At 43.1% G+C, this 23,107-nt stretch overlaps 2 protein-coding genes and 1 long non-coding RNA gene across 4 annotated transcripts; 1 reads left to right on the top strand and 2 right to left on the bottom strand.

Annotated features, from left to right (window-relative positions):
• Positions 1-32: 32 nt before the first annotated feature.
• Positions 33-3,539, bottom strand: pld6 (phospholipase D family, member 6). Of its 2 annotated transcripts, XM_062448459.1 has the most exons (5): positions 3,419-3,539; positions 2,630-2,741; positions 2,039-2,223; positions 1,658-1,887; positions 33-960 (listed from the first exon to the last, which is right to left on the bottom strand). In XM_062448459.1, the coding sequence occupies exons 2-5, from the start codon at positions 2,630-2,632 to the stop codon at positions 701-703; spliced, it is 678 nt and encodes a 225-aa protein (XP_062304443.1). In that variant the 5' UTR covers positions 2,633-2,741; positions 3,419-3,539; the 3' UTR covers positions 33-700. The 2 variants fall into 2 exon arrangements, with proteins under 2 accessions (XP_062304443.1, XP_062304442.1); XM_062448458.1 differs by lacking the exon at positions 3,419-3,539 and having other exon boundaries at positions 2,630-2,903.
• On the top strand, positions 2,965-4,732 carry LOC134008893 (transcription elongation factor 1 homolog). The gene is made up of 4 exons (XM_062448479.1): positions 2,965-3,055; positions 3,444-3,586; positions 3,679-3,749; positions 3,846-4,732. The coding sequence occupies exons 2-4, from the start codon at positions 3,471-3,473 to the stop codon at positions 3,908-3,910; spliced, it is 252 nt and encodes an 83-aa protein (XP_062304463.1). The 5' UTR covers positions 2,965-3,055; positions 3,444-3,470; the 3' UTR covers positions 3,911-4,732.
• Positions 4,550-10,461, bottom strand: LOC134008905 (uncharacterized). Its single transcript, XR_009928201.1, has 2 exons — positions 10,224-10,461; positions 4,550-6,049 (listed from the first exon to the last, which is right to left on the bottom strand). It is a non-coding gene; the product is annotated as an uncharacterized LOC134008905 (long non-coding RNA).
• Positions 10,462-23,107: the final 12,646 nt, after the last annotated feature.

Below are 23,107 nucleotides of genomic sequence, written 5' to 3'. Positions count from 1 at the left end.
GGGGGGGGGGGGCACAATAAAATGTGCACAATAAAAGGAACAACTCTGAGACAGATATTTAAAACATTCTTGATTAAATACCACTTCTGATTGTCCTTTTAGAAAGTCCCACATTCCGCGTTTTCATACTCTCCAAAACGAGATAGGCTTAGCAAAAAAAAAGAACAAGGCAACCTTTCCCAATACTGAGCAATAAGGGCTGGCAGGCCACCTGTGTAAATCATGTACTAGCAAGGGGTTGTATTGCCCTTGGGCATCGAATTGCAGAAGGCCTGCCAAATTGCAGCTGAGTGGATGAAAGTGGGGAGTTTATTGGAGAATTGCGTGGCGTAAACCACTACAAATCATCTAAATCCCTGCTAACACATATTGCAGTTGTCTGAGGTTTGCATTTTTTTAAACATTGACTGATTTAAAATTAATTTCACTCTGAAAAACACAATTCTGGTTTTGATAAGACTTACTTAGTTCTTAGCGCCACAACAGAACAATAACTAACACAATCTAAAACGTTTTCATATGATAAACCTAGCAAATAAAATTAACAAAGTATCCTACGTCTACATCATTACCCCTTGGAAACATTTGAACAAAATCCATTACTAAATTACTATAGAACCAGAGTACAAAAACAACAATCAATTTCCTACTGTATGACTAGCCGGAATATGAAGGCTACAGATGAGTCAGCCATTTTAACCTAGACAAACAAGCTAGACGGTTTTTCTGAGATGGAGGCCGGGTGGCGGTGGGCTGGATCGTTGGTGTCCCACAGCCTCTCAAACTCTCTGAGATAGGGTCGGACCAGGTCGGGTTCTTCTGTTACCAGAATGTTCTCCTTGTTGCTCTGGATGGCGGTGAGGGTCCAGTTGAGGGAGCCCGTGATCAGACGCAGGCCGTTCACCACTGCAAACTTGTGGTGCATGTGCACAGAACCAGAGTCACACCGCACACAGATGCCTGAAAGGAAGTTTGAGAGACAGAGGAACGTGTTTATGAACCTTACACATTTACCAATGTGGTAGAGCTAGTGTGGGTTTATTAAAATAGTTAATTAAAAGTGGCAAGAATTTGAGAGACTGTTACTGATGAGAGAGAGGGAGAGGGAAAGAGAGAGAGGGAGAGAGAGACAGAGAACCCTCCCGAGTATGCCAGTCGAAAGTTCTAACGGCGGCAGAGCGTTTCTCTGACTCATCCGTGGTGTCAGCTGGTGAGCCGAGCGGCTCTAATCATCCGCCTATTGTCTGAATCATCCTCGGAGCGTGTGGAATTCCAGGCAGTTCTAATCAACTACCTATTTATCACCAGGGCCACAGGTGAGGCTAAGTGAGTCCCTGTGCTTGCTACTGACAGGATAAACAGATCTGGAGGATGAGTAAGACGAGTGTCATCGTTTCCTGTATTGGGAGAAGGGATGCCATGTCATCCCCTTTGCAGTGGTTGGAAACAGATCTGTTTCACAGAATTTTGAAGAAACAATCATGTTTGTGGTGAGATCATGTCGATGTAAAAGAAAGGAAGAAAAAAATAATATATATATATTAAATACATTTAAAAAATATCTGTAAAAAAAATGATTATCCACTTAAAAACGGCACCTTTCCCAGGCGTGAGCGCTTGTTTAATAGAGAGACGTCTACATGGCATGTCCCTGTACCTGCTCTGCGGAGGACACCTATCTGGGAGCCAGTGATGAGTGTGTAGTCCTTGTCGGTGAGGACGCGGATGGCCAAGCCTCTGCTGTGCAGGGTAAGGACCGCACGGCTGAGCTCCTGGTTAGAGAAGGCAAACACACACAGGTCCAGGGTTGTGGTGGCAGACAGGATGTGGCGGAGGAGGCGAGAGAGGGAGGTCTCCACGCCATGGGCAAGGGGACAGGTGCAGGGGCTGGGGGGAAAGAGTTGAGACAAAACGAGAGAAGCATGGGAGAGACGAAAGAAAGGCATGAAATCGGAAGGTCTGTGAAATCTGTGTCATTCTCACAGAAAGTAAATAGCCATCAATTCAGGCAAATTTGGATTTGTGGTAGAATTCTTACAACATGGAGGGTGTGAAGAGATGCTCCACGCAGGCCATTTCTGAAGGAAAGAAGATCACCTCTTTCAGGGGCCCCTGGGAGCCACGCCAGTGCCTGAGCCAACGGAGGCACCAGCCTAGCCACTCCACAGTCAGGGTGAAGACCATAGCCCCAAGTCCCACCATCTTGACCGCCCGTGCCACTGACTGGAGAGGTGGAAGAGACCAGAGTGAGTTAACGTAATAATTTGGCAGTGGGTAGTTTGAGGTTCGATTGACATGGTTTATTTTTAGAAAATATTTATTTTCCTTATACTTTTTTTAGACTATCTTTTTTTTTTATACTAAGGGTTGGAATAAGCTCCATGGCTATATTGGTAGTGAACTACTGCTAGGTTGCTGTCTGGACTAGCCTTCTAGCTGTTAATTAGCTACTACTAGCTAGTTTATGTAAACTAATGTGGACTTATCGGAGGGTCGCTGACTTCGAAAATGCAGCAACCAGTTTTTTTGTCATCAACTTCGCTCACTGATTTTATGGAAACTTTGTCGAGCAACATTTACAAGCACATACTTATTAGTAAAAGTAGCTTGCCAGCTAATGAATACCTACCATTCTTTCCAAATGTTCTTGCAGGCTGCGCACGGTGCACGTAAACAATCAACTCATGCTTATTCATCATCATCGGCCATTCATCCCAGACAGGAGGCAGTCGCACGTGCGTCTACATCAGTCGAAATATAAAATTTGTATTCAGTATGTTTCTTTTTTTATGGGAACACACTAGTGTTTTATATGAAACATCGCTTTTGTTCATAGCATGTCTATGGAAACATTTAAAAACAAGTCATAAATCGTCTATCTGGAGACCACCTCGTGGACAAGCACTCTGTGGGCGGTATTTGAGAACTGTCAATCACAATGACAGAGCTTTTTAAACCAATTGAACGCAGGGATCCGTCAACTTCCGGATCTTGTTGCAAAGTGAGTGAGACTTCCTCCTTTACTAAAGACGAAACGTGTATCTTCTACTGAAAGGTAAACAAATATCAACGATATAGGCACTCTAAAATGGTTATATGCAGTTGATGGTGGTTCGTAACCCATCCATAAATATAAAGTTTTTTAGCCTCATTCTGTTGACTTGATAATGCTTCTTCGGAAAAGTAACCTGTGGACACCCGGCTGGCTGGATTGACTTAAACTACGTTAGCCTGTGTAGCTAACGTTAGCTAGTTTAGCACGTTTTTAGCCAACTTGCTAGCTAGCGAATAAACACCTACCATTCTATCAACAATGTTCTTGCAGACTGCACTGCTAATTCCAGCCAGTTTACATTGTAGCTATACAGTATGCTAGTTTGCAGTATGTTGTTTATTATTCAGGTTATGTCATGCATACTTTTTCCTTTGCTGTATCCTGTAAGTCCCAGAATTTGCTTCACGTGACTGAAATGGGTCGCCGCAAGTCCAAGAGAAAGCCCCCTCCCAAGAAGAAGTTGACAGGAGATCTGGACTCCCAGTTCACGTGCCCATTCTGCAATCACGAAAAGTCATGTGATGTAAAAATGTATGTAGCAACAGCACAGAAACATTTATTGAAAAGTAATTTTTGGAATCAATATTTGATGAGAGTTTACACTTAAATTGTATCAATTGCAGGGAACGAAGCAGAAACACAGGGATAATATCATGCACAGTTTGCTTGGAGGAATTCCAGACACCAATCACTTGTATCCTTTGCATAACAGTGGTTTCATTTACAAAAACAGTCCCATTCCATCATGTTCTGCTGTGTGAGTTGGGTGCCCTTAACTGTTTCTCCAAAGATCTGTCAGAGCCTGTGGACGTCTACAGTGATTGGATAGACGCTTGTGAAGCAGCCAACCAGTAGCCTTCATCAGGGCTGAAGTCCAATCAGAAAGGGAAGCGACCGAGTGGATACGCCATGGTCCGACTCCACTCATCGGTGTGTCTTCAGCCCTAGCTCTGAACTCTCACCCCCATAATCCTTCACTCTAGAGGCAGAGGCTGGTGTAGACCTGTACTCCGTAGTCCTAATCAGACCGCTACGTCTACCTTAGCGTACGTTTAATTTATTCCAAACTGCTGCTGGGAATGCTAGTCCTGTGGTAGTTTACTCAATGCAAACATGCTGTTCACTTGTGTTAGTGTCACAGTTTTAGGTCATTCCAAGGGTTTGTGGGCTATGGCGTCTGCATAGGCCTATGTTTGGCTGCTAAAATGAACTGGAGCCTGGTCCTAACAGTATATGCCTATAGGCTTCCATACTTTATATCTTCATCAGCGTGGTCTTTGTCAAATTACTTCTAAAGTGTGCTCAGGACAGTGGGTCTTAGGGGTCAAGGACAAGGGTTGATAAACATTTTATATACTTGATTTATTGACTGTTTGGGGTTAACATGAAATTTCAACAAACTAAGCATGGGGGTATTTTCATGCTGTTAACCATCAGTATTGAAATATTTCACTCATGCAAATTCAAAGTTTATCAGTATATTTTTTGTGAATAAATGATCTTGAATTTACCAGTATCATTTTTCGAATAAAGAGCAGTTGTTATATTGGATATAACAAAAAGCTGTTAGATTCTTATAGTAATAATAGCCAATTATTTGGAATTGGTTGCCCTTTGTAAATTTGTTTTTCTTCCAAATGACAAATAAAGTGATGTATTTAGTTTACCTACAATGAGTATGTCTGTGTTTAGAATATCATTATTGTACACTATATCAATTTAGTTGGAAGCTCATGAACAGTTAAGCTGTGCCCAGACAACATAACAAACACTAACACAGTCACATACATTAAAGGTCCACTGAAAAGCTGAAGGCAACTTTAGTCATCTAATTTCCAAATATGATGGGGTGGTAAAATTACTTGGAAGGCCATGGTTACATTGATTGTTGAAAATTTAGCATGTTTATTTATGCATCGTGTGACATTGCAATGTCGTAACCGGTGGGATTTTAGAAATACCTGAGGGGACATGGCACATTGTGTTACATTTTAAAAATTGTACGGCTACATTCATTTGCATTTGAATCATCTAACATAGAATCGGTTCTGAAGTAACATAGTGTATACAGGTTTTTCGAAAGTCGATGAAGGCTTCAATACCATGCAACTGGACCTAGAAAACAAGCCTAAAGTGCCCCCATGTGGCTGGAGATGAAATGTATCAAATTATTGGATTACCCAAAAGTGATAGTGATTGCATTGGTAAATGATATGAATGGAGTTAACCCAGCAAAGATAAAAAGATGTTTAAAATATAGATTTACATTGATTGGGGATATACCGTTTAACAGGTTTTTGGCATGGGAATGACCTATGGATAGGCTAGTTACGACACAGGTACACGCACACATTAGCACCATAAATGAAGTGTGGATTGCCTTAGGAGAAGTGATGGATAAAGAGCTGGTGGAACAAAACAGGTTTTACACTGCACTTCTTAAAGGGAGAAATTCGACATGGTGTCTAATTATATCAAAACCGGTGAACGAAATGCAATAATGAAACCGAATCACATTCAAAGTTGGCATTAACCTCTAATACACTTCAACAGGTGCGGCCATAAGAACAGGTTTGAGTTATATTGGATCATTCCGGAGCCTGTTTCCCCTCTCCCACTCCGTTCTCTCCCGGCCGACGGGAGTTATCCTCCAATCCAAAACACAGTGCTGCAGCCGAGGTAAGCGGCACAGAGAGCTCATAGATTCGATGTGGAGTGGCACAGCTTGCTTCTCTGCGAGTGCGTGTCCATGCATGTGTGTTACTGTGTAGAGTGCCTGGGCCTCAGCTGGAGGTATTGATGATGCCTTGCGAGAAGCGGGTGGGGGGCGATTATACAATGAAGAATTATTATCAGTTTCCCTTCATGTCTCCTTCTCGCTCGGTCTCTCCATGTCTCTCTCTGTCCATTCAGCACGTGAGGTCAAGTGTCATTCCATCTCTCCGTTGTCAAGGTTGCCAATCACCCACACGGCGAGTGCTCGGCAACCGTTTCCTAGGAAACAGAGGGATACGGTTGCTAGGCACCTGGAGCTGTGCTCACAATAGTCATTTTGTTGCTTGTGTGCGCGCGTACACACAAATCCGTACACACACAAACACAAGGGGGTGGGGGGGGGGAAACGAAACCTTGCAATATCAACAAGTTTGCATTGCACATCAACATTTGTGTAATATATGCAGCGCTAATGAATAAAGGATTTGCTTACCCAATATCAAGACATTATAGAGTGGTTGGCTAGTGATACTGTGAGGAACTACTCCAGAAACAGTAAACCAATGCCAGGAAATTGCTAAATGTGCAAGAGGAGCTTATTACTTTGATTCATGGGACTTGTAGTAATAATGCTAATGTGGGCTACTAAAACCTAATTCAACACATTTTTTCCCGATACCTTTGCTGCCTCATTCATCAGAGAGCTTTGACATCAAAGTATTCCCCAGGCTCCTTCTTGAGGTTGATCAATCAAAGACATAAGCATTCATCATTTGGACTAAAAATAGCTCCCCATAAGATCAATCGATCGGGTCTGTCCCCTGCTAGTATATGGACCTGCTGAACCCAATCCTGTGTATGGGTGTGCGACAGAGAGAATTAGAGAGAGTGTGTGTGTGTGTGTGTGTGTGTAAGATAGAGAGCATGGGAGAATGAGAGAGAAAATGTGTGTTAGGAAGAGAGAGAAAGAGATTTGTGCTCGCGTGTCTGTCCACACTGTCAGCTGAGCCAAGTGCTGAAATGTCAGCCATTGGTGCAAGCCTCAACATGTCCTGTTAGGTTACTGTCTCAAGCTGGCGCTACAGGCGTCAAACCCACATTTTTGGCATGTGGAGTTATTAATAGTAGTCGGAGGGAAGGGGAAGGGGGTGGTGTGTTTGTGTGTGGGTGGGGGATGGGAGGGGAGGGGCAAGCTGTGTTATCATCATAGGCCTCAGGACATCTTTGGCTTTTGTTCATAAAACATGGTTTGGTCACAGCTCAATTGTCATTGAACTGCCTTGAGACCAGAAACATATGTAAATCCTTCAACTTCAATCCTTCCAAAACTGTATCCGTGCTTGATTGAGTTTGCCTTGCACATGTACACCCGTCAAGTTCTCCCAAAAGTGTAAATTCTGCCCATTTGGCACTCCAGGCTGGACCTAATCAAACGCGCAAAGTACTCCAAAGGATTTTGTAGTATTTCCCCCGAGCATAATGGCAAACGTACACTTACAACCCGTGAAAAGAACGTGTTGATTGGCTACGTGGATTTCCCTAACTCCATTGTTGAACAGAGATGAAAAGAAAGCGACCACACATGACTGTTTGGATCGATGATGGGGCGTCCACTCAACTACGCGTATTCTCAAGCAATAACATCGACATCCGTATTATCAACCCAAGAATACCCGTGGTCGAGATGGGAGCACGGTGCAGCCTCTTCCCCTGATCCTTCATCCCTCTCTCGCTCCATTCTCACTCTCCGTTCATCCTGCTCGTGTGATGGAGGCAGGGGAAGAGGAGTGTGGTGGGAAGTATAGGAGACATACTGTAAGAGAAATCCCATTGGAGAACACACATACACCCCCTGGTTTTAGCTAGGCAGTCCTGTACTGCTGTTGGAGTGCACCCAAATTTGAGGCCAGTTCAGTTTTGACATCTGGTTTTCCGAGATGAAAAGAACATTCTAGAACATTCTGAAATTTGAAAAGCATAAGAAGAGGAGTATCTTTGAATCATTTAAAGAGCTCGTCAAGTGTTCAGCATTCACTGGAGCGGCCTGAGTGCGTGAGGACTAAGCGAGACAATATCAGCTTGCTTCATTTCATAAACATCTATTTACATATACAGTTCCTGCCTCCACATGTACACACACAAACTAGGCGCGAATCGATAGAATCGAGAAGTATTCCGCCCCCATTCCTCTCAGCTCCCCTGCCCCTGCATCAAACAAACATTTAACTAACCACTAAGGGAGAGAAGAGGGCCTGGTGCACCAATTACCACATGGATGTCAGTGTGTATTACACAATACTGAGGGGAGCCCAATTATCAAACAGATGTTTTGTTTCCCTCCTCCTGCCTCCCTCTCTCCTTTATTTATATCTCTTTGTCTCTTACCCTCTCTCTCTCTACCTCCATTTAGGTTCTCTCTTAGGTATCTCTTTCTTGCCTGGTCTGTTTGTATATCAACCACTGTCTTTCTCTCTCTCTTTCTCTCTCTCGCTGCCTGTTCCATTGAGAATAAAACAGTCAGCCTGACTCACCCCGTACTCACTTGCCAATTAGGGAGGCAGTGGACGTCAATCAACAGCTGAGAGGGGGAGGGAGGGAGTCGGCGGCACCATGCATCAGCACCACGGACAGCTCCTTATGGAGGACTCATGGGCCGGTTTCCAAACATTACACTCAGGTTTCTCTCTCAGTCTCGGTGTGTCTCTCTCTCTCTCTCCTTCATTTGGTCTATAAATCATTTGTTCTGTCCTCTAGCCTTGATCTGTGGCGTGGTATTACGTAACCAAATGTAACCCAAATGACTAGGGGTGCAGAAGCCAGTGAAGCACCCTACGCTAAGTGCTCCGAGACAGAGTAAGCCGTGCCCTGTGAAACCTGCCTCCCCTATCTCTCACTCCCTTCAGGCTCCTCTCTCCGTCGCCAGGAAGTGCTAAAACCAACTAGAACCCTCGCCTCAACTATCCTGACACACTCTCGCTCATTACCCAGCCTGCCTCTCTCTCTCTCGCTACCGCTCCTCTCTCCCCTGTCCGACTGGCCGTGTCTAAGCTGATGATAATGACAGCTCAACCGGACATGTTCTGCTCCTCACACTCTGAACTGTGAGAGAGGACAGGCTAGGTGTCAGGGTGATGCTGGTGTAAAAATACTGGCTGGGATGGATACAGACAGGGAGACCACACTAGTCTTGCAATGTCTCCCCACTCATCTGGAAATGTTGACGTTCCGAACACTGCTGTTCATCTGGTAATCCTGCTCTATGGTTGTTTGTGCAGCGGATGTGTGGAGTACGACTGGAGTATGAAATGTAGGATTGTTGGAAAATATGTAAAGGTAACTGTTGTATCCTACTTGAGAGATTCCTTGTTGGTGATAAAAGGTCTGACTCAATCTAATTATTTTATTTGAAGTTCCTCAGTAATAAATAACCGATTTCACGAATGCGGCCTCTTGTTCTGTAACCATATTGCCTCACTCCGGGGATGAAATGATGGCTAATGCTGGACACTGGCCTCCTGCATTGCTGCTTAATTGCTCGTGAGTAAAACGCTGCTGTGATGATGTTTATGCTTTTGCCAGCAGCAGCAAAATCTTTCCAGGCATTGCGTGTGACAGGATCTAGGATTCCCTGCGTCTTGAGTCATTTGTAAAACAAATAGCTTCGTGAAAAACACTCAACGAAATGTGCCCGACAAACAAAATTCAGCCACACTTCCTTAAAGTTTTATGGCATCCTTTTCAATGGATAAACGGGTTCACTCGCAGCCAGTTACTTTACACTCTTTCCCTATTCAGGTGTGGGCCTGAATGCATATAGTTGACCCACTATCCCAAATACCAGAGACCCCCCTGACCTCTGTAAATTGCAGATAGCCAGCACCTGTCTTGTACGTGACATGATTGGGTATTAAGCTTTCTTTGTTTGTAATTACATCCGGTTCCCCCGACAAGAAGAACCCAGTTCAGTTCTGTCCACCCCCCTCCCTTTCAGTGGTAAACGTGAATTGAATCTCTCATTCGTCTTCAATGTTTCATCCTCTTAATTAATTGTCCCTTTACGAATGTGAAAGGGACAAGGGTCTTTATCCTTTCGAGGATAAAGACGTTGAAATAATTCAGGAGTGCTGGAGCCCTTCTTTACAGTTTAACAGACAGTTGATAGAGATGTACAGTACTTGGACGGGACCACGCATGTTTTGTTATGCATTTATACAGCACGCAATATTAACTTAGCATCAGTCCCACCGGAATTAACAATAGGTTAGGTGTGTCGTGAAGACAAACACGAATGTATTTACTTAAGGAATAAGCCTAAAAAGACACACAACCTAACATACTAGGCTTTATGTAAGCGTGTTTTTCTTCCAAGTAAAATTATTTGAATGAGCTGCGGTTCGTGGTTAATTCTACACAATATCCCTTACGTTTGACATAAAATGTTGATAGAACTCACCCGTTTCTCCACTTCCACCTTTGTTCAGGTTTCTCGAGCAAGTCCATGCCTCACTGTACCCACGCTGATTGTAAAAAAATATCGCTGGGAAACGCCCCCAATTCCTTTCTCTTTCGCGCTCTCCTGGTTTTTATTCAACCACTCCTTTTTCTCCGTATGAGAGACGGATGTAAAGGCGCTACAGCATCTTCCTTGCTTCTGAACTGCAACCTCTCACCTCTCCTCCGACCCCCCTTCCCCATCCCGAAGGAGCACGCCCTCTCGCTCGAGCTTCACAAACGCTCCTATTGAGAGATGACATAAAGGCGCAGTGCATTGACATCTGGAGGGGAAATACAGCAATTCTCAAGAGTGGGTTTACGGCTATAGCGTTTTTGGGTGTAATGTCAAGGACAGTATAGCAGGACCAAACGGAGACATTTTGTGCCTTATTGCTTCAGGTGGGTTGAAAAATAGGCTCGGCTAAATTCTTTCAACGAACACGCGTTTGAAGAACACCGATAAATCATAACCCGTCAGCTTTATTGTTGAGTAAGTTATTATGAACTGCAAGCATTGCTTCTGTTTCATATGGGCAGGTAAAGAATGGGCAGGTAAAGAAGAAGGGAAAGAGAATACGAGGGAGCTTGGAGGGGAAAAGAGAGAGAAAAAGAGAGCGAGTGTGTGTGTTCTTAATCCTGTTCCTCAAGGGATCCCTAGCCGGCCTGTGGCCATCTTTAACAGACATTCTGGATGGGATTGCCTGTAAATCACCCCTTAATCCTCTGCTCATCTGGTGGTCTACAGAAGCCCCTAAAACTGAGCCCCTCCAGCCTTCTATCTTCTCCCCCCTCCCCTCTCTTTCTCACCCACATGCAAATACACACAAACACACACGTACACACTGTTAATGGCTCCATAATTGTCAGAGGCAGACTATTCACCGTAATCAGGAGACTGCAGCAAGGCAAAGACCAATATTTATAATTTACTATGACAGATAGTAAATTTTTATTACCCAGGGGCGGGTGGTTTGTATTGGGATGTGATAAACCACACACAGACACAGTTACACACACACACACACACTCATTAGTGAAACCCTGCATGCAGATGCACGCACACCCCCACACACAAAGCTGGACTGGGTGGTCCAGACGTATCGTGCACTCAGGATCATGGGCATTATGCCAGACAGACGGAGTTTGAGTCACAGGGCAGAGATCACTACTACACTCACATCTACACACACATACAGACATACAGACACACATCCACACACACAGACACACATGATAAGTGGACATGACTGGGGGGAGGTGTGGGATGGTTAGGCAGGGCCCCAGAGGCAGCGTGGAGGATGTCCCGCAGGTAATCCAGGAAACGCCTGAACAGGAACTGGGGAGACACATTGCTAAAATGCTTTGTCACCCTCAACAACTTATCGCTGTGGAGAAAAACAATGATTTTCATCCAGTCAATGCCATTTTGTGTCACTTTTCGTTGTCATATGGAGGGGGCCACGGTTGAAATGGGGAGACGGTGGAGAGGAATAGAGGAGGGGCCCAGACAGAGCAGCCTAGAAGGATGGAGCGACAATGGCAGAGAGAGAATGAGTGAGTGTGAAGCAGCGGTCGAGGAGAGGGAGTGGCTGTGGCTGAGAGACATCGATAGAGAATGAGTTGAGGGGAGAGAGAGAGAGGGAAACATACACTGGGAGAGAAAGAGGTGGGGGACAGAAAGAGAGAGAGAAGCAGGTGCATTACTAATGGCTTTTTAAAAAGGTTACAGCATGGTGCTCCTCTTTTCTAATAGGGCTCCGGCTGTGCTTGAGAGGCAATTTCCGGAAAAGATAATGCTGCTGAGAGAGTGCTGAGTTCTCAGTGTGTGTGTGTGGTGCGCATGTGTGTGTGTGTGTGTGAGAGAGAGAGGTAGGAAATGTTGTGTTCTCGTCTGTATTTGAAGATTTTTCTTTTCTTTTTAGAAGCCTGATTGTTTGCATCAGTTCAGTGCATGGCTGATTCTCACAAGGAAAACATTTCATACTTCACATTGTTTGAGCAAAGCAATAATTCTTCCCACAGGCACTTTTCTCAAGGCTAACAAACATGCCACCGTGAGGTGTTGGAGGAGTATTACACTTCAATATGCTAGTCAAAAACAATACAATCAATGAGTTCACTCAGTGTTTGTCCACATATATACAACTCTTATTTATACCTCAAACTGTTTTTTTGACATTTGTTGGAAACCCTCAGAAACAAGCTGTGTCCATAGAAGTATACTTGTGTGCCACTAGGGGGTAGCACTTACCCACAAGTATCAGAATTAGCTTTATTCACCGAGTAAGTTTACACAAACATGGAATTTATTGTGGCAGGAAGGTGGATACGATAAACATATAAGAATCTTAAATATAAAAAATATGAAAATATACAACAGTCTAAATAATTGTTAACGATACTATACAATGTAAAATATGCACCTTCCTGCCACAGTAAATTCCTTGTTTGTGCAAACTTACTTGGCGAATAAAGCCGTTACTGATTTAGATCAAATATGAAATTAAAAGAGAAAAAAAATAATAGCGATATGAATTTTGTGCAACATGCAATTAAATGACAGATGGACTTTATAAATGTGTTAGTGACAGTTTGGAGTCCTTAGGCCTTGTTGATGAGGACAGCTGCGTATTGAAAGAAACTGGTCTTAAGGCGTGAGGTTCTGGTCCTGATGGACCGCAGCCTCCTGCCGGAGGGGAGTGGCTGGAGCAGTGTGTGTCCAGGATGGAAGGGGTCGGCCACAATCTGTCCTGCTCGCCTCAGGGACCGACAGGAGAAGTATCCTATACTGGGTAAGTAAATTCACAATCATCGCAAAAGTAATTTAGGTAATACCGGTGCCATCATTGTATTCACTAGTGCACGGTGCCCATGATTAAAGTATCAGTGAAACACAAATACAGATGACTTGGAATACCAGCAGAGATCAGGCCATGCAGAGAGAGCTGCAAGAGCTTAGGGAGAGAGACCACTAGAGAGACAAGCAGAAGAAAGTCTGGGTGGAGAGGGAGACACTTTAGAAGGAGGAGATGGAAGGAAAGGTGAAGGAGCTGGAAAACCTGGTGGAGGATCTGAGGCAAAACATCAAAGAGCTCCAAAGAAAAAAATCTTTCTTTAACCAACTGGATTGAGAAATTCCAGCGGGTGAAAACCAGGAAAAAGGCTGAGATTAAGAATTCTAAAATGGAGGTATGTCAATGCTATTCTCTCAGCACATTCTGTTAGATTGACTTGGCCTTTTTACACATGCAGGTGCAGACACTCAGGGAAGCAGCATGTGATCGAGAGACTGAGATCCAAAACAAGGATCAAGTTCACACAAAGACGCTGAGGAACATCGAACACTCTAGAATGTGTTGCCTTTGTCGCTAGATTGAGCGACTTTCTACCTTCCCTAGCGACAAAAGAATCCCATCTAGTGATTAGCAACGAATCTGACCGATTTCTGCTACTTTGGCAAGATCAGTTTTTGTTGTTGAGCAGCAGCAAAACAATTGAAATGAGATGGCCTACCTTTTCTTGTAACCTGATTTAAAAAAAATCCACTGCAGACAACATCCCCTGAGAAGTTCAATCCACTGCATGATTTGTTTTTGCATTACTTACTTTACACTTAGAATCCCCTACATGAGTTGTTTGTGAGTATCTGGTGATCATGGAACCATTAGGGGTAAAATTATATGAACGTAAATATATTAAAAAGCAAACAATAATTATAGGAAATGTTTATTTTATAAGCCTATGTAACATACAGGTGGGTGACTGTCACAAGACTTGATTGAATTGGATGAATGCCAGGGTAGGATACACACATAAGGGTTTGGGCGGCAAACTGTTTTTTGGAAATGTCAAAATGCTTATCCAAACAACATTCAAGTTAGCCTCTGCATGTGGCTTTCTCCCCTCTCCATCTCCCGTTTGTTGTCTAGCCTGCTGCATCTATATTTCTTCTGTCGTGTTTTCCATCTTTGATTGTCTTTTCCCCTCCGTTTCTTACAAACTTGTAGCAGCCTCTCAATATCCTCATCTCTTCGATCTGTGTCTGCGTTGGTTCTTCAACCTTTCTCTGTCACTGTCGGTCTCTCCGCCTCTCGTTTAGGCTTTGCAGCTGCTTCAGACTTCCCTCATGGGATCGATTTTCCTCAGCATCTTTGTGTGAACTTGATCCATGTCTCTCAATCACATGCTGCTTCCCTGACTGTCAGCACAATGTGTAAAAAGTCAATGAAACACTATACACAAGGTGGCCTATGCTGTCCTCTATAAACATTGAACTCACATTCATTTTTTGTTCGATCTCTTTTTGTCTCTGCTCCTCTTTCTTATTTTTACTTTGGAGCTTTTCAATGTTTTGCCTCAGATCCTCCACAACAAACAAACCTTGTTCTCCATTTAAACTTGGGTACTAGATAATTTGGCCTTCTTAATGATTTTTACTGCTTATAACCTTTATTTTCCTTCATTCTTTCTGTACTATCACGAACGTGCTCAGTCAGCAAATTGTACGTCTGATGCAATGCATCACCAATGCATGATCAATGTCTTGGTCAGCTGTACCATACAAACCTAGCTAGCTCTAGCTGTAACTAACGCTAAAACTAACTTCTAACTACAATATAATCTAAAATCAACTACACTAAAAACACTAATAGAAAACGATTGATTTAACTACATATACAAAACACTACTGTAATATGAAACTATTCTAAGTTACACAAAAAATACAAAAACAAGATATATCTAAACACTATCTCTAAATAACAACTATCAAAAACAATTACTATATAAAAGATTAAATAATGACTGTAATAAAACTAAAAAATACTATTTCCAACTTTAATCTCTAGCTACTCTACGTCTTTAGCCTGACGTTGTCATACTCATAATTCTAGTCAGAATATGAATCTGATACCGCTCCGTTGGGCTGTGAGTATGGGGCGTGTTTCAACCGAACCCGGAAAAAAATGCCTCTTTGCTCAATTGGATAGACCTACAACCAATCAGAGCAAAGTAGTATGTGACGAATCCCGTGGGAAAGACGGCAAAAACATATTTTCAATCGACAAATGCCTTGATCGCGTTCCTCTGTTCCTCTTTAAAATATTAATGCGCTGACGATGTCTTCTAAAACAAACTCGATGGCAGAATCTACACATCTCAGCTCTCCAGCGGCAGCCATGTTTGTTGAAAACTAATTCAACCCAAGTGCTCTTTGGTGACGTGGTTGATTACATTCCTGTTGATCATCTGTCCATCATCGTTTAAAGCCCGCCCTGACAATTTGATTGGTCCGAACAGCTCTTGTTCGGACATAGTTTTTCCCCAACCGAGCGACCCCAGACCCAACTTCCCGACCAACATTTTTTGTGGGCAGGGCTAAATTCGGCTGGCACCCAGGCTAGTACAACCATAGACATAATAATAAAGAGTATACGCCGCATTGGCTGCTGGGCGCGAGAAATGCGGCCGCCATCTTGGACAGGGCAAATTCCTAGTTGCGTAGCATCAGAATAAACAAGATGCCAGCACTGTGCAGCATATTCCTGCTCAAATCGGCGGACAATCGCAAACAGGACTCGGGGGGATTACTTTTCACAAGTAAGATTTAACATTACCATACTATTGGTTGTATTTTGTGAAAAGAATAACCATGTCCTGTATCATGGCTACATGTATGACCTTTGCAGCAAAGCAAACCGTGTGAAAATCAGTTTGGTATTCAGTTCGGTATGATTAATTAAATGCGCTGACAGCTCATTGCCCCAGCCAAACAGATTACACTGAGTGGAGCGGTTGCCCTTTTTTCAAGATGGCGGCCCCACGGTTCGTCAGCGCCAGTAGGCATTAGCGGTCGATGCGGCGTCTACTCTTTATTATGTCTATGAGTACAACTGCCAAGAATAGAATAGAATTCATTAGCAGAATTTGAATGTTGCTGAACCATCCACAAGACGTGCCGACCCGCAAGCTCAGTCTCTGGCTCTGGTGGTGGTGTTTATTCAGCCAGGTTGGTGTGGTGCGATTCTGTACCCAATATAAATAGAGACTTTTGTCCCATACATGTTGTATAATCCAGCACTGTGTGTTAGTAGTACTGGGAACATGTTACAAACTTGTACAAGTATTTGTTTTCCACTCATGGACTGTTGATGTAACTCATAATGTTTACATGCATTCTCTCAAAGTAACTTGTGACCACAGTCATTTTTTATATATAGATATTGATCTACTTGATACTACTGTCAAACTAATATTACCCTAATAGAAAGTATTTTTGTCTCCAGTTTCAATGTCCTGGGTGTCCACATCTGAGGAGCTCTCCTGGTCCCTCAACACCTCATCTTCCTGAGGACTGTCTTTGGAGGCTCCGAACTTCACCAAGGACCCCTTTCAAGCGTAGAACCTGCACTGCCACACTTAACCCTTGTGTTCTCCTAGGGTCGTTCTGACCCATCAGTCATTGTGACCCACCGTCGTATTGCGACAACTTTACCGCATACAAAAACAAAGTGAAGCATTTTCTTTTAACCGTCGGGCTGTCTCAGACCCCCCACATTGCGAAGGTTAAAAGAAAAGTATTTTTATTTGTTTTTGTATTGGGTAAAATTGGGTAAACATAATGATGGTTCGTTATGAACCTTTGGGTCATGTGACCCGAAGGCAGCACGAGGGTTAAAACAACAAAACACGTCAACTACACTGACACCACATACAATTCTTAAGAGGATTACAGTGAGAAAGGTGATACATTGGCAATGTTACACTTAGTAACTGATTTTTATGACATGATTTTCCCATATGGCAATAGGTTTACAAAGGAAGAGCTGTCTCCTGAAATGTAACTCTTGGAACAATCACCTTGTAATGCCATTTACCACTTTCATAATGGACTGGAGCAGATATTTACATTGTGTGTGATTCTACAGTGAAAGCTTTGGTTTGCAATTCATAATTGTGTTTTTTTAACTCTGTCAAATGACTGTCAATGTTTCACCCATGCCAGTCTAATAGTTTTGACTCTGCCTCAGGAACACACCAGACTGCCAACGACTCCTGTGTTGTTCGTTTGTTTCTAACCCAAACCCCTTCCGTTTACCCATTAAACCTTGACAACGTATTTTTCAAATTAAAAGGCTATACAAAGGCCACTAACAAAACACAGCAATAAAAGCAAGCAAATAAAAGTCACAATAATATCAACCTCTCTTGAGGTCCTCTCCACCCAGACTTTCTTCTGCTGCTCTCTCTGGTGGTCTCTCTCCCTCAGCTCTCTCTGCATGGCCTCCTGCCTCATCTTTGCTGGTCTAGGTGGACTGGCATTGTTGGTGGTGACAGAATGAAGGTTTTAAATGGTAAAATAAGGAAGACTTCATGCTCCTGTTGGCCTGGAGGCTGAATGAGAACCATTACAATGTTCAATATCCTTGTAGTTCACTCTACATGTTAAGCAATCCTTCCCAACATTTAGCCAGGGACGTAGCTAGGAATCCTGGGTCCGTGACAAAGTATATCCTCCGAGTTTAATCGATCTACGTCGGTTACACATGCATGCTGTGCATGTTTCATAACGTATCCAGTATTTCATAACTGAATGTTTTTAGTTGAAACTCCACTTGAACTTTCTGAGTTTCAGAAAACGTGAGAAGTGCTAACTAGTAACGTGCGTGCCTGGCTGCAACTACAGTGCTACATTATGATAGCTTACTACCAGTGTACTCTTGCGGCTCACCTCTCAAATCTTTTTCTGTTGTGGTGAAAACATTTGTTAACCCTCGTGCTGCCTTCGGGTCACATGACCCAAAGGTTCATAACGAACCATCGTTGTGTTTACCCAATTTTACCCAATACAAAAACAAATAAAAATAATTTTCTTTTAACCTTCGCAATGTGGGGGGTCTGAGACAGCCCAACGGTTAAAAGAAAATGCTTCACTTTGTTTTTGTATGCGGTAAAGTTGTCGCAATACGACGGTGGGTCACAATGACTGATGGGTCAGAACGACCCGAGGAGAACACAAGGGTTAAGAGAAATTTCCCAGCATTGACTCATTTTTTCTGTCCTTTCTTTTTCTTCTTTTTTTGCACCTGATTGATGTTGTGACGACATTTACCTGCACTCGGCGTTGCTAACGTTATCCAACTGTCACACTGAATCGCACTGCACAATACTTGGGAATACACCACTGTGGAGACTAGCAGCACAGAAATACACTGCACTGTTGTCTAAAGTTGCTGGCATTTTCCCCAGATACTCCAGTTTTCTGGTGTTGGATTGCTTGTACCAGTAATGATTGTAACTCTGGATGTCATGTCTGCAACTTAGCTCAGCAGAATCTCCGAGGTTCTTAACCCTTTGATACCCAAGCAATGCTAACCCTTTATAATGCTCATCATGGGTCTAAAATAACCCACATTAATTTCCGATGATATTTAATGTATGGCTGAGTGTTTCTTTGCTAAATCTTTTGAAATCAATTCATTTCATTATTTAATATTCTAATCATTTATTAAGTGTTTACTTAGAGACGAAGAGCTGCAGCAGCAAAAGGGAAAGATTGGAGAAGCATCGACAAACAGGAATTCTTGGCCTCTTTCAGTTTGACCTTCCTTGCAGGGGAGGTGAAGAGGATGTGGCCTTGCGGGAGCGTTTTTGGATCCAATTGCAAAATCCAATGTATAAAGCCACCAAGAGGCTAAAGAGATATTGTCCGGGTTTCCCAGATTCGTTAAGAAGCTCTTAACGCTAAGAGCTTCTTAGGAACGTTCTAAGAGCGCTCCTAAGCTCTTAGCGTTAACAGCTTCTTAACTAATCTGGGAAACCCGGCCATTATGATTTTACAAGCGTAATACTTTTGAGACAAGAGAACAAGGGTTTTGTGACAAGAAACAGGTCACATAGCAGCATTCAGGTATGTGTATGACTGTTTCCTGCCTAATTGCAGAAGACGGTTCATTCCCGGTAACTTTGTCAGCAGAGATGAGCAGTGTGTGCCATACATGCCCAGCAAGCCTGAAAAATGTGGAATTAAAATCTTCTGGATGTGCGATGTGAGGGTCCCATACGTGGTAGACTGGGTGGTCTACACCTCTTCACCAGTGTCCCTCTGACAGAGAAGCTTCTTGAGACGAACCTGAACATTGTGGGGACTCTTCGCCAGAACAAGCTGAACATAGGAGTCACAAAGGCATCCAAATCAAAGGAGATGCATAGTTGAGAATTTTTCCATGGTCATGTTGCCATTCAATTTGGATTCAATGGCAATATGACCATGGTGAGGTATGTGCTGAAGAAGGGAAAGGCTGTTGTCCTTCTGAGCACCATGCATGATGACAAAGCAGTGGATGACAACAATGTTGTGATCCAGTACTGTAACAAAAGAAAAGCAGGAGTGGACACAATGGATCAGATAGTTCGCACCTACTCATGTAAGTGGAAAACACGGAGGTGTCTGGCACAAAAAACATTGTTTTTTTACATTACTTTGAAAATGTAAATGTTTTCATCCCAACAGTAGGGGGTGCAAATGCACCCCCTGCACCCGCGGTAAAATCGCCTATGGATGTGATTGTAACTCTGGATGTCCTGTCTGCAACTCAGGAGAATCTCCCAGGTTCTTAAAAAGGCGGGAGGACTCTCGTAAACTTGGTCAATGAGAGACAAACCTCCAGAAGTGGGGTGGAAATATATATTTTATATATATATATATATATAACCTTTCCCTCTGTGTGCATTTCATCACTGTACATCTCTCTTTCTTCCCCTCTCTTGATCATTAGGTAAGGGTCATGGACTTGTTTTGGCCACTAGAGGTGGCAAGGAGATTGTTCGTTTCTTCATCTGTTATTGTTTTCAGCTGTGACTTGTTTCCTGCTCCCTGCATGTGAACTTCAGTCACCATGTTCTTCAGCTCTTTGCTTTAGTGTTTCAAATGCCAGGACCAGCCTTGGTTGGTTGTTCTTTCAGAGCCAATTAGGAAGTTTGTCTTGAGACCTTGTGTTCTGTATTTTGTTTTGGACCTGGACTGTTGGGAGGTACTTTTGGGAACTGTTGACATTTCCTTTAGTTTTACCTCTTATTGGAATGTTCTGGATTTATCTTCTAGGTTGATTTTGGCATCTTTGGATTTACCTGGTTAATGTACCTTTCCCTGCGCAGCATCACAGGCAGGTGGATAAGGGAAGGGACCAGGAACTAGCTGTTGTCCGTCAGGGAGACCGATGTCCACTTGAACCTTGAGCACCTTGTACAAACTTCGACCAACTGGCTTCAGTAAACACAAAACCAATAGCAGTTGTGCCGCATGAATAAATGAGTTAATAACCGAGTGGGAGAGCAAGTGCTTAGTAGGGTGAAGGAATAGGTTTGGCTAACTTGTGAAAGTATCGGTTTGGTGAGCAGACCTCACCCCAACTCCTTCACATGTGGGCAGACCTCACCCCAACTCCCTCACATGTGGGCAGACCTCACCCCAACTCCCTCACATGTGAGCAGACCTCACCCCAACTCCCTCACATGTGAGCAGACCTCACCCCAACTCCCTCTCTCCTTTCGTAGCACAGTTCATTTCTGATGAAATAGTTCTCAGCATCGTCTCCTGTGTGTGTTACATCCGACTCAGGGTTTGATGTGTAACACGATACACCAGAGACATCTACCTAACCCTCAGTTGCAGATGCATCATGTACAACTTCCGCTGCAGTCAGATCCTTCACACAAACAAATGTGTTTTTTGAAATAGCAGAAATAAATAGGATTTCTGAAGTCTAACCTTCAGTGCAAGTAATTCGTAAGAATAGATGGCAACTCCAACCATAAAATACATTTACCTTGGACAGTCTTAATTGTCAGGGTCATGGATTTGTTTTTGCCACTAGAGGAGTCAGGTGGCTGAGCGGTTAAGGAATCGGGCTAGTAATCAGACGGTTGCTGGTTCGATCCCTGGCTCTGCCAAACGATGTTGTGTCCTTGGGCAAGGCACTTCACCCTACTTGCCTTAGGGGAATGTCCCTGTACTTACTGTAAGTCGCTCTGGATAAGAGCGTCTGCTAAATGTAAATGTAGAGGTCCCTGATTGTTAGTTTCTTCATCTGTTATGATGTCATATTGTTTTCAGCAGTGCCTTGTTTCCTGCTCCCTGCATGTGAACTTCAGTCACCATGTTCTTCAGTTCTTTGCTTTAGTGTTTCAAGTGCCAGGACCAGCCTTGGTTGGTTGTTCTTTCAGAGCCAATTAGGAAGTACTTTGTTTTGAGACTTTCTTTTCTGTATTTTGCCTTGGATCTTTTTTAGTTGCCTTTTGGAATTGGACTGTTGGGATTTACGTTTGGGAACTGTTGTCATTCCCCTTTGTGTTTTGCCTCTTATTGGAACATTCTGGATTGATCATTTTCCTCATTAAAGACTTGAAGAGATTCCCATTCCAAAAAGTAAAAAAGAGAATGTTAAAAGCTTGTATGGCAAAGACAATTTATTTCTCTTATCTGACAAAGCTATACAAAACAGAGGACACGTTACATAAAAACGTTTATCAAATGGACAATAACGGTCTAGTCTCTTTTCTGTTTCAAAACATGTTGTGATGCTGTGTTGAGCACCTACTGACAGTAACTGTCTGGACTCCTTTATGGGGGCTCTTAAGTTATTATGTCATGAGTTGAGGACCAATGAATTTAAAACCCATGCACACACACACTTTACAACCACACACACACACCTCACACATTTACCAATCTGAATCCAAATATTGTTTTGATCTCAAAGAATTTCTTCTCATTTCAGCAACTTCTGTACCCATCACCAAGCCCTGTAATGTTACCATGAGCCAGAGTGAAGATAAATCATTGAACTGACTAACACAGTCAGGCTGATGGAGTAGTGTTGTCAGTCTTTTAACCCTCGTGCTGCCTTCGGGTCACATGACCCAAAGGTTCATAACGAACCATCGTTGTGTTTACCCAATTTTACCCAATACAAAAACAAATAAAAATATTTTTTTTTTAACCTTCGCAATGTGGGGGGTCTGAGACAGCCCAACGGTTAAAAGAAAATGCTTCACTTTGTTTTTGTATGCGGTAAAGTTGTCGCAATACGACGGTGGGTCACAATGACTGATGGGTCAGAACGACCCGAAGATAACACAAGGGTTAAAGAACACCCTGTATTCTCTGACCGCTACATTCCTGCTGGTGTGAAATGTTTGCTACTTCCTGTTCTTACATGGCCCATGTCAGGTCGTTTGACTCCCCTTAACTTCGAGGAACGTATTGAACACAAAATAATACCTATTGTATTTACTGTACAGCAGTAAAATCATCACACCCAGTGTTGGCTGACTAGGGAGTGAATGGGAGGATGAATGAGAGGATGAAAGGAAGGCGATGAAGGGAGAGATGGGAGGATGGTGGAAGGATGAACCTAAAGGAAGGAGTGGAGAGAAAGTAGCACAGCACAGAAAAGAGGAGCACAGTTTAATATCAGCCAATGGGAAAGAGGGGGAGGAGGAGAAGGCAGGGTAGGGGCACAGGGAGGAGAAGTGTGGGGAGGAGGGAGACTTTAGTGCAAACAGAACACCAGCACAACTGCCATAACAAGTGAAAGAACAAGTATGGTTGGCCACACTGACAAACATCACCAAAACACAAGTGTCCGGATATAAAGAGCCACACATTTAGGCCTACATTTAAAAAAAATCATGAACTTGACCAAAAGATGTTCTCAAAATGATCTAAAAAAGATCACAGAAGGTTGAATATACTGTATGTTTCACCAAATTATACCATGGTGAAAACTTCAAAAGATCACTTGACTTTTGACCTTGTGTAATTTCAGTCTCACCTCAGAGTCA

The sequence above is a fragment of the Osmerus eperlanus genome, chromosome 22 (assembly GCF_963692335.1).
Source record: "Osmerus eperlanus chromosome 22, fOsmEpe2.1, whole genome shotgun sequence".
Taxonomy (NCBI): domain Eukaryota; kingdom Metazoa; phylum Chordata; class Actinopteri; order Osmeriformes; family Osmeridae; genus Osmerus; species Osmerus eperlanus.
The sequence above is the reverse complement of the archived record's forward strand: the minus strand, read 5'-3'. Positions and strand labels throughout refer to the sequence as shown.

Bases quoted from the DNA above. Each gene is read 5' to 3' on its own strand.
- pld6 (XM_062448459.1), bottom strand. The intron at 1,888-2,038 runs GTAAGAATTCTA...CTTTCCCCCCAG, and splicing joins CTCTTCACACCCTCCATGTT to CCCCTGCACCTGTCCCCTTG. The intron at 961-1,657 runs GTACAGGGACAT...ACTTCCTTTCAG, and splicing joins AGGTGTCCTCCGCAGAGCAG to GCATCTGTGTGCGGTGTGAC.
- LOC134008893 (XM_062448479.1), top strand. From the start codon at position 3,471: ATGGGTCGCCGCAAGTCCAAGAGAAAGCCCCCTCCCAAGAAGAAGTTG. The intron at 3,587-3,678 runs GTATGTAGCAAC...TATCAATTGCAG, and splicing joins AAGTCATGTGATGTAAAAAT to GGAACGAAGCAGAAACACAG. The intron at 3,750-3,845 runs GTATCCTTTGCA...GTTTCTCCAAAG, and splicing joins ATTCCAGACACCAATCACTT to ATCTGTCAGAGCCTGTGGAC.